Source organism: Pteronotus mesoamericanus, unplaced genomic scaffold (genome assembly GCF_021234165.1).
Source record: "Pteronotus mesoamericanus isolate MK-2021 breed Mesoamerican mustached bat unplaced genomic scaffold, CSHL_Meso_final contig_164, whole genome shotgun sequence".
In the NCBI taxonomy this organism is placed as follows: Eukaryota; Metazoa; Chordata; class Mammalia; order Chiroptera; family Mormoopidae; genus Pteronotus; species Pteronotus mesoamericanus.
Window position 1 is genome coordinate 13,440,959 of NW_026555065.1, and position 11,885 is coordinate 13,452,843.

At 35.1% G+C, this 11,885-nt stretch overlaps 1 protein-coding gene across 1 annotated transcript in view; it reads left to right on the forward strand.

Annotated features, from left to right (window-relative positions):
- WDR72 (WD repeat domain 72) overlaps nucleotides 1-11,656 on the forward strand; it is a 176,890-nt gene extending 165,234 nt beyond the window's left edge. The window contains exons 18-19 of the mRNA XM_054564693.1: nucleotides 5,996-6,100; nucleotides 11,601-11,656. Of these exons, the coding sequence (XP_054420668.1) occupies nucleotides 5,996-6,100; nucleotides 11,601-11,656 (161 nt within the window). The remainder of the gene's footprint in view (nucleotides 1-5,995; nucleotides 6,101-11,600) is intronic.
- Nucleotides 11,657-11,885: the final 229 nt, after the last annotated feature.

Genomic DNA, 11,885 nt, shown 5'->3' on the forward strand with positions numbered 1-11,885 from the left:
CAACCATCTCCCCTCCCCTCGAAACTTAGAAGTTTATCATAAAATTATTGATACTCATTTTTGTTTAAATTAATGCATATATTTGGGTGCTTCACAATGAGGAATTTTATTCTTCATTCAGGAATAAGGCAAGTAGGTTCTCCCTCATTTTGTAGACTGTCAACATTAATAATAGATTTGGGGGGTATTTGGGTATGTTTGAGCTATAAATACTAGGTCTGACCTTAGGATTTATCCCTTAAACTACAAGTAAAATTAATCATTGCCCTTCAAATTCTTAGAAATCCCTTTTTGCAGTTTCACTCAGTCATTTCATAAGTACTCGAGTACCTGCCTTGTGACTCCTATTAGGCAAGCAATGTATTGTAGTTGCTTGTTTATCAGCCTTGCCAAAGCAGTCCATTGTTCAAACATCCTGGATAACAGAAGAATTTCTGTATCTGAAGGGAATTAAGCAATGTTCTAAAAGATTTAGTAAACAATTAATACCTCTTTCTCATTCATATTTGTCTTCTGCTAAATTAGTTGGGGATCTAGCCATTCATCTCATCTATAGAAGTTAACCCTAGACATATTTTTTTCCTTAGGCTAAACAGTCAATAATTTGATTCTGTGAGATATATATACCCCCAAATATTTAAATACAATAACTTCAATTCTATATATCTAGTAAGGATACCAAAATAAGTTACTCTTCACAGCACTTTGGGAAGTTTATTTCTTTATCAATTAAAAAATATGTCATTCTTAAAGCAATGTATACTAGGAAATGTCATCCAGAAAACAATTTTTGATGTCAGATTACAACTGCAGAAAGATTGCAAAAATATACAAGTCTAGTGTTAACTCAGCATGATGAACTTATTCATAAAATAATTCTTACTTAGTTTTAAAGAAACATGAAATACTTTATTTAATTTTGGGCATCTTTATATGATTTTTTCCCCAGTTTCTAATATAGGCTAAAGACAAAGTAAGATTGAAATCTGATGCAGGATGTAGCTATTGCTATTCAAATAGAATCAAGGGGTCCTATTGCTTATCTCTGTGCAGGTATTTTTTAAGTAGGGGTTATATGTACACAGCTCTTTAGCTAAATATGTTTTCCTGATAAGACATCAGCCCAGAGAGAGCCATTTTGTAAACTGAATTTGGGGTCTGTTCAAATGACATCCTCTTCGTTTACAAATTTGTTGTTATCACTTAGTCTTTTCACTGATTGTACCTCCATCTAATTTAAAATCTATTGCAGTCTTTCGTGATCTGTGAGGAATACATTAATATTTACTTCTACTTGAGTTTAACATATTTTTTTCTTGTCTCTGAAAAGATTTATTTTTTTTAGTTGACTTCATATTTAGTTGACTTCATATCATTCTTTCAGTTTGAGAAGAGATCTGAATTATCAATCAATATGGCCACCACATTGAGCTAGTAGATTTGAACTTGGGACTATGGCTTCTTTTTGATTGCATATTTCACAAATCTGAGCAGTCTTTTAGTCTTTCCTGACCTCTGCAAACTCTATATTATTCTTAAGGTGTGATCAAGATTTTTGTCTGATTTTATCTGCTACTATAGTGATTTATTCCAATCTATTGACCAATATTTCAAACTGTTATGTGTTTTTATTAATGATTTTCCTATCAATATCTACAATACTTCCAAAAAGGTCCATTCATATGATGGATGGAATCTATTTTTAAATCATATATAAGTCATTGTATTGAAAACATTATTTGGACTGCAGATTTGGTTCACACTGTAGATGATATGGATTTTTAACAAGGGCTCTGTATATACTACATATTGGCCTGATTTGAAAGGACAAAGTTGCTATTTGTGGAAGGAGTTGGAGATTTTTGTCAGCAACCATCATCTTTTGAGGGCATTTGCTGCCTAGGCCTAGCCACATTTAAGAGTTAAGGCCATCTGTTTGCAAATGATTTGAAAAGGACAGAGCAAATTTTTAGAGGTTAACCAAAACCAACATAGAGACAAGGAAGAGGTGAAGGGGTGTAACCGCTGATCACCCTGTCATCTCATTAATAGTAAATCCTTCTATCGAATCTTTGTCATGCAATCTTCTGGGTTTCCTCATTAGGTATTCTTAAATGTGGTTTAAAAACTACTGATTTCATATTGTCTACACCTGAACCATTCATTGGTTTAGGATCTAGAAGAATTACATTCATTAAACACATGCTATAGTCAAACACATCCATGCAAAGTGCATGCACTTCCCCCTCTATCTCTGGAATAGCTTCCAGAGATATTACAAAGATATTTAGAACACTGGCCTTCCAGTTGTCAATATTTTGAGATGTGTGATGAGTAAATGGAAGAGCCTTACATCTTTCAGTGGTAGAACTGTCAAGAAGAGTTTGTCTTTTTTGTCCCTCGCCCCTCAAATGCAGACTATTTCAGAATCCATTACAGAGGAAATAAACAGTTGATTTTAAGTTAAGGATGAGCCCAGCAACCATTTGCACTATATTGACATCAAAAGTATCTCTCTGCCAAGCTCTAAAATGCATCTTCAAAAACTACTGAAAATATCCAAGAACTTTAGTGATGAGCTACAAATGGACTTTGGTATTGATAAATAAAAGTCAATATGTATAGTGAAAGGACAACTTACTGTGATAAATGGGCCCACCATCAGTAAAGATCAAATTATTGACTATCTAGGGCTAGGAAAAATCTGTCTATAACTAACTTTTACAGGTGAGAAGAATTAGCCACAACAGCAATTCAGAAAAAGCTCAAAGAGACATGTAAGGAAAATTCATTAAAAATACATACAAAAAATAGGCAGCAACATTCTGTTAACAAATACATTTGTGGAACTGGGCTAGTGTATTTCTTTGGTCATGTCTGACCAGGTTCACAACTTCTTTTTTTTTGCCTGAATGAGCTCCTTTGGGCTAGCTGTTTTTCCTGTCAAGAAGACTTAATTCAAATTTTACTTGTGGACTACCTACTTGCATGGGAATTACCTCTGCATTCCTAAAAACCATGTCACTCTTGAAATATTCTCTCTAATGCTCCTACTCTTTACTTTTAATTATATTTCAACCAGATCACAAGTTGTATGAGGGCACATTAAAAGTGCCTTCACTTTTTTACCCCTCACATGGTCTAGCACAAGCTCAGCCCACAATAAGCACTAAATCAATATTTGTTGATTTCAACATTTTTGAAATGATTCATTAGAGAAACCTTGGTCACACATCATGCCAGAGATTAATGATAAAACATCACAGGAAACACCCAAAAGAACAATTGCAAAGATTCACCTATCAAACAAAAAAAGAGGGTAGAATGGCAGTAATTAACCTTTTCAATGCCTGTTGGTCCCAACTGACGGAATGCAGGTATTTCTTTGGCAGTAAATTATATTGGATACTCCGTAAACTACCCAGTAAAAATGGCAACTCTGGTTCAATCTTAAATTTGAAAGCTAAAATGTAATTAAACAAAATATCTAAAGAATGGTTCTCTCCACTCTCCTGTATCCACAAACCACACCCTTCCCCATCAGTGGCAAAGACACAAATGGCTGCATGGCGCTCGTTGGAGTTTAATGTGGCTTGGAGATCATGCGGCTAAAAACGACACCTGACTTTCTAGCTTTGTCGAATGGCTAGGCGTGTCAGCTCATCTTGGGCCACTTTATTGCCACTAAAAGTGGTTGTAGATATTTCTTTCTAGTTCTAATACCATGCTCTCTTCCTCTTTGAGACCCCTCTGTCCAGAACAGAGTCTTGTTAGGGGAATGAATAAATGAATGGGTAAACATTTTAAATTATGAAAGAACAATCTGTGAGATGTGTGATGTATTTGCCCAAATAAACACATATTCTACCTTATTGGCTATTAGGAATAGATTTCACTATGTGATTGATTCCCTATTTTAAACACCAATATAAGTATTTCAGGAAATTAACAAGATATATAGAGATAAAAATTACTAAAGCAGGCCAAGAAATCTTGACCAATGTTACAATATTCTGCAATTTTGATGCACTTAATTTTTTCCCTGAAACATTCATAAAAATCTTTGGATTAAAAAAATAATCTGTAAGTATGCTCTAAATTGAGGAAAATTAAATTAAGTATTAATTTATTATACCAATAACTACTTAGGCCATACAGGTCTAGTTTCTCCTTTCAGGTCACAGACTAACCCACACCACCATTTTACAAATAAGCATCCTTCATCTCATGTGGTCCTAAACAAGAAACTGAACAGATCAATTGATAATAGTTCAAAGCACATATCCTCTTGGATCAGGAGGACATCTAGCATGGTACCTTTGCTTCACTCATTTCGTCATTCATTCATTCCACAGATCCTTCCAGAATACTGTATTTTCTATGGCTCAGGGCATACAGAAGTGAATAAAACAGACATAGTACCTACTTACTTTTTTTTTTCCAGAAAATTCCAATGTCCAACACAGTCAGGTTTCTTTATTTAAAATCAGACTTTCATATATTTTTCTCATATTTTTTTCCCAAACAAAAGGGTTTAGCGATGCAGTGAATCCAAACTCTATGCTCACCTTTCCACAGAACAGAAGAGTACTGTCTGTTCTGAGGTTGGTGAAACTGAAGAGAATATTTGGACCAGAAGTATGTTACTAGTCTCCTTGAAAATATGCACATGTGAGCCTCAGGTTACCATCGACAATGCTATGCACCCTCCACGAAAACAAGATGAGGGGTGTGGGAGTTGTGAGCCCCACTGAGGTTGCTTTGGACCTGGGCAGCTCCCTTGTGGCACCTACAGAAAGTGTGAAAGAACACAGCCTTCAGCCTCCCTGCTTGCTCTCCCATCTCCTAATGAAGGTTCAGGAACAGTGTCACAGGCCATTCCCCTGTGCCAACAAACATATTATTTCATGTATGACTTCTAAATATGTTTATATTTTTATTGCATTTATGGCTTATAAATAATATGCCATGTGTGTTATCAAGACCCGAGGAGACAGTGGTAGCGTTAACCGCAGCAATTTGTGAAAGATAAAATTCCAGTGCAGTCAGTAATATACATGCTTATTTGGCTTCAGACAAGTAAGTATGACATAGTTTATATTATTGCAGGCTTGCTTTGTTTTATTATTCACCGTTCTGTTTTTTGTTTTGTTTTTTTTTATGAAGACAGTGTCCACTTTTCCTGTGCAAGGATTCCTGGAACAAATGCTATATGGAAATATGTTATATATGGAGATAATTTAGGCCAAGTGTTGCAACTTGTGGAAAAATGTAGAAAGTTGAGTCTATGCTTTCTCTGACAGAACTAGTGGTTGTAATGGGCTTAAAGAAAATTTTAGATTCCTGTGATAGCTTCTGTTTCTGTTTATAATTCCTACTCAGAAAATAACATCTCATGGCAAGTATCACAGAGACCTACCATTGAAAATACCAACCGTCTTCAGTATCATGTGCAGTGTATGCATTCTATATTTTAAAATTTATCTTTATAGGGATTTTTAAAGGTAGTTGGTACCATAGTTTTTAAATTTGATGGAGAACCAAAATGCATGAAAAGTGTTCATCAGCTGTGATTTGTGTGACACAAGGAACCATTGCCCCAGTGTGGCGCTGGTCTTTCTAATTGACTAGCCTGATGTTCTTTTCTCTGTGTCCTGTTGCCGTTAATTGACTATATTGTTTTAGATTTATGCATTAAAAATACGGTTTCTATTTCGAAAGGATCACTTTGTTACTTTGTAGCTTTTAAGCTGATGCCATGAACTTATTTTTCTTCTAAGATAAAGTCTCATCTATAGATTTTTCAACTAATTACATGTCTGCCAATACATACTTAGAGGATACATTTTATTTCAATTTATTGTTTGTGTTTACATCGTGTGTCCCTGGAAATAGCTGTGGAACTGAAAAGAAATGTTTAATGGTGTTTATTACTACTTTTTCATCACTCTTTCTTCTCTCTCTCTCTCTCTCTCTCTCTCTCTTTCTTTAATAGCTTCAGCCAGTCTGGTCAAGCATGACAGCAACTCAAACTCGGCAAACTTCCAAGACACTGAGGACATGCCTGACAGATGTGTCGTGAAAGACTCTGAGAGTCCAGGTGAAAGCCATTTAAACATAGTCAAGTATAAAATGATAAATTTGACACAGCTTTGGGGGCCTTGGAGGGGGTGGCGAGAGAGGACAGACATTGTAATGCTGTTTTCTCTTAGCAGCTGCACTGTCAAATTAATGGTCACCTCCAGGGGTCATGGTGTGGAGCTGTTATCTTTTCCTCTTTCATCGAGAATTCAGTTGGAGGAAGTACAAAGGCTTTATGACTGAAAAGGGAAGCTGACACTATTAGTTCATTATCATCAATTTTAGACTAACCTGGTTAATAGAGGCAGAGATTGGAAACTGAAGAAATGGCAACATTTTAAATATTTCAAATAATGGGATCAATAGGAAATGGAGAGTTAGAGAGAAAAGAGACACAAATTGTCATCCTTACAATCTATTTACCTTTCTAAGTACAAATGGGACTCAACTGGGGTGAGAGGATTTTAGCAAAACAATAATGGACTAATGGATGTTGTCAACTGTTTAGGAAAATAAAAAGAAAGAAAATAATAACCCTTCCTCACGTGATAAAATTTACTCAAGGTCCCAGTTACTTATGTTTGTATTTTCTTTGTAGAAAGAATAGACAGAAATGTACTGGAAAAATATGGCCAGGAATACTTAAGCTGGATTTTTGTTTCCGTTTTTGTTGTGTTTTGAATCATGCCTAATCTTAACAACTAACTATTTAAAAGAAAAAAATCTTGTGAAAGTTGAATGCACATTCCTGGATCACCGCAAAGCTGTAAGGTGCTAAAAGATACCTTATTATCATGAAAGAAAGAGTTAACATTTTTCTTTCCTATTTTCTCTGGCTTCTGTGTACTCTCTACTCTCTCCCATCCATGTATCAGATTTTTGATTCATCCTCTCTGTGGCCTGTCAGCTTAGTTAAGAGATTTCCAAATCTTGTAGCCTTTGCTGACAGGGGGCAGCTGCAAACAGTCCCCTGATCCTTCCCCGAGGAGAGCTACTGAGATTTAATTTTCAGTGAAAGGTGCAGCCTGCAATCTATGTCAGGTCCCCTAAGTCATCTCGGAACCCCAATAGGCCGAGCAGCAATGGCATTGTATTTCAGTCCCTCCACTACACGAAGATTCCTTAAAAGATGGACTGCTGCGTCTGTCTGCTTTCAACCACACTCTGCTTTCCCGCCGACCTGCGAAATGGCAACTTTAGCAATGACAGAAATTTTTAATCAGCACATTAAACCTATCCCCTGCCATTATAGCTAAAAGACAAATGTTAGATCAGTCCCCCTCTAAAAGGGAGAGGGTAGTGGTAGCATTACATTTCTAAAATAAAATTAATTTAAAATTACTTTTTGTTTTGACTTAAATTGCCTTCTTTTGACTTGGTTCTTAAACTGTCTTAATGATCAGTTTTCTATCAACCATTCTGTCAGGCAGTTAAATGTGTGGGTCGTTTTTACCTAAGTGTTCACTGTTTGGGCAAGAATAGATCCACTTTATACCATTTCAAAAGTCAAATAAATTTTTATTGTCCCTCAATATGAGTGGAATTGTAGTGCAATTCTAATATAATATAGTCTATCTGACTGTTATAAACAAAAGAGGGGATGAACAGAAAGATTATCAGAACAGAAAGATTATTTAGAAAATATAGGCACAGATAAAGAATCTTAACTTAAAAAGTGAATACTGTTCTATACGTTGGACATCATTAAACTGGTAATAAAGAATGAATTACTCTGGCTTTTTCCTCTGTCCATTTCTGCATTTTAAGACGTCTTGCCTTATAGGCCTAGAAACCTCTGGAGAGTTCACTACTGGTCTCACTGCCTTCCACTGAGAATTTGTGGCTTGGTTGTCATGGAGACATCGTATTTCTCCAAGAATTTCTCATATTGATCCGTGGCCAGGCGTAAATGGCCAAGCGAGCGTAAGGAATAAAGGGGGCTGGGCAGGCCTATAAAATGACCAGGGCTTGTGGGTCGGAAACAAGCTCATCGCAGACACTTAGGTAAAAAGAAAGAAGCAGTTTTATTTTGTTTCGGGATTTCTTCCTGCACTTTGGGCCATTGTCTTCTTTCGCTATGAACTGAAAGAAACTTGTTAGTCACTTGTCATGTCAGATCTTTGGTGCTTGTCCTGACACAGCTGTCAGCCTTCCAGCTCCGTGCAGTTCAGGGACACACAACAAAGAGGCAATGACATGAATTATTTATTGCTCCTTGTGTGGATAAAATTCTGTGATAAGAAATTAAGACACTTCTGACAGAGGTGCTTGTTTAGTAAGAAAGATTTTGATAAGAGAGTGAATTTTTTTGAAGTATGAGCATTTAAGAAGCAAAATTCTTAAAACTGAACATGAAAGAGGAAGATACCTGAAATAGGTAGCCTAGGAGGGCTTTGTTGAACGGTGAAAATATGACTGTCTACTTCTCAATGTCTAAAAACTAATTTCAAAATATCTAGTCATTCAAATGAAAGGCCTGCAAAACTAGAAACATTACTTGGTGGCTTAGTTACCTCTGTTTACCACATAAGAGGAGTATTTCTCTGGAAAGTAAGTTTAACCACTTTTGTTAGAAGAAAAAAACAAAATTTGGGGTTTTTAAATGATAAGCTTTGGAAAGCTGTCTTTGAACCAATGCAGGTACTTCTGTATCTAAACTTATAACTGCTTTAATATATTTATTATTCCTTGTAAAAAAGAAAGTGAATTTAAATCATAAATGCATCATTCTTACCATTTTCACCTAGAATATTATCACTTATTTATAATTCCTTCGAACATTTCCGTGCCCATGCAAAACACCAGTTACCAAGTTGACTGCAGGCAGCCTTCTACTTTAATGGATATTGACCTTACATAGTTTTGTCTCTACAATTCTAAATGACTAATATATATTTATTACATCATTTTTAATGAACAGACCAGTTGTTTAAATAGCATATAGAAAATGAAAACAAAAAAATCATTTTCCCATTCAAGCACAGGTCAAGAATATCATCTCATATATTATTCTTTTCAAAAAGTCTTTTTCTTGGTAAATCCTCTAAACATCCTTTTGCTTTAGTTCTAACTTCACATGGCTGATACCAACTCATTTGCGTATACAGAGAGCAAAGGGGTACCAAAGCACAGAAAAACTAAAATGGCTTTTTTGAAAGGTGAAGTTGAAGTTTTTTAAACATTGATAAAATGTTTTAAAAATGTCATTATTCAAATCATATTTTTAGAATTTATATAAAACAGTAAGATTGACTTGGTGAATTGGTTATATTTGAATACAATGTGTTTTGAACTTCATCTGTGGTATTTTTCCATTGACATCACTGCTCTCTGGCACTGAATAGAATGGGATGACCCATTTGTAATTGGGTTGGAGTGTGCATATAGGTCACAATTAAGAGGCCTGGAGCAGTGGATGTTCACCTGGTCTCCAGAGCATTCTACCTTATTCATCATGCCATTGTGATCTCTTTATTGGTTCAAGCTGTATAACCAGGTGAGTGCCTGCAGTCCATTAAGGTTGGCAAAGCAACTTTAGACCTGAGCATTCTTGTTACTCTGACCTTGCTAGTGAACCTGGAGGTCTTGTCTGATAGGTTAGGGTCTCCCTCAGCTGTGCCTTCTCTTTGGAATAATTCATTAGCAAAGAGTTTTGTCTCACAGGTGAATCCTAGATTGAAGTTTCTGGCTTAGACTCCGTTCTACTTTCTTCACGTTTATACATTCCCGAAATCTGTGAGAATAACTTTGATGTCTAGTAATAGAAGCACTGAGACAACATCATGAACTTGGCAACTCCCTTTTTTGAGATTTTTAAGGCCATTAGGCTTTCTTTCTTTGGTTCTTTAAGGTCTGGTTGTTTCTGACTCTGACAAATGCTATCACAAAAATATTTCAGTTTAGTCATTTGCTGGTTAACTTCCTGTTAACTGTTTTGTGCAGTGATTAAAACTTGATTCCCATTCTCTAGGATATAATAGAAAGTGTTCTTGCACCTCATCTTTGCACTCATGATGGTAAAAAACTTAGTGCGACATTTACAGTTTTTATCCAAGTGTTAATGAGAGACCTTGAGCTTTTATCACCTTATTGGCTTGGAAAATTAAGAATTTTACTTCTCGGTGCACTAGGGACAGTACACATAAATATAGCTTCAGCTGAAAACAGTAGTGATGAGAGAGCTTGAAAGTACAAAACAAAAGCATTCAGATAAGTATTTCCACGTCATTCTAAAGTAATTTATAATCAGTATGCATTCTGCCATTAATAGAACATTTTAGTGGTTTTTATATAGCACATTATGTGTGTAGATCTATATACATCATTGTCAATCAATATTGCATTTGCATGAATCTGATGAACAAAACCAGATTTCTCACAGTTTCCAGAGGATACGACATTGTGAAAGCTATGGTGGATTTTTTTTTCCTTTTACTATTCTGGCTCATGAATCACCAGCAAAAATCAGGTAACAGAAAGTAGGACAGATTCAGGACTGGAGTGTTGGAGATGGCTGATGATGATGCATGAAGCAGAAAAAATGTGGAATGTGTGAGCAGCCCATCCATCATAGCCATCGAGAACACACTTCTTGTGGTTATTGCTAAAAAAATGTTCTAGAAGTAGGAAGAACAATTTCAGTAGTAAAAATATTCAGGCTCTTTCTACTTGTATTTAACAATATCAATATTTTAAAAAAATTTACCCAAAGGGAAAGATTTAAGCATCAACCTAATACCTTTTAAATGATGTAAAGTTCTAAGCTAATATATTATTATATATAGTATATGTAATACAATATTGACTATTGGTTTAACTAAACCAAATCAGGCTTTTGAGGTTTTGCCAGTAGGAGTGGGAGTTACTATGCATGGTCACATCACTAATATAAATGTGTTTAGATGTTGTTAACTAAGGCACAATGCTCCAATTAGTTTGATAATCAAATTAATTTAAAGCAAGTGATAGTTTTTAGACTGCAATAATAATCATCCAAGTTGTCTGAGAAATAAAATTTTTATTCTATAGTTGAAATGATATTTCAGCAAACATTTAAACATTTGACCCTAAAACTGCAGTTGTGAGCTCCTTTAAAAATAATTCAGCTTCTTGAAATTTACAGAAATACATTGATTTCAAACCTAATTCATCTTGTTGAAAACTTTTGGTTTTCCTGGCAGTAATATAAAGCAGACTATGTTAATAATATGTGCAATTAAAATATATTTACCTGGGGCCTGGTTTATAAGACAATAATATTTTATTAACATATTTTATTTCAGGATATGTTCCTGAATATAAATATAAGTGTTCAGGATAGAAAAACAGAAATTATAGGCAATTTCCTTCCTTCCATCTACCTTACCTTCCTTCCTTCTTTTATTTCTTTTCTGATTCCTTCTTTCCTTTCATACTTCCCTCTCTTCCTCCCTTCCTCTATCCCTTTCTTCCTCCTTCCCTTCTTTTTTCTTTTTTCTTTATTTCATCATGCAATGCAAGATAATCTGTTTTCTTTCTAGGTGAGCCAAGGCATCATTCGTGGATAGCAAAGATGTGCTTCTGCAAGCTGTGCTAAATGAAATCTCATCTATAGAAATTGGATTTGGATAAATTAAGAAACCTAAAACACACCATTTGTTTATTGTTGTATGAATGCTGTCTTAGTATTGATCAAGGTATTAGGTTGTAGTAGATTTGCTAATACTTTAACCAGAGCATATTGAAAGTGTAATTACTGATAGAAATTATTCAAATTTATCTAATTTTAGAAAATCATTGTATAAATCTTCGTATGTTCCTGTTTC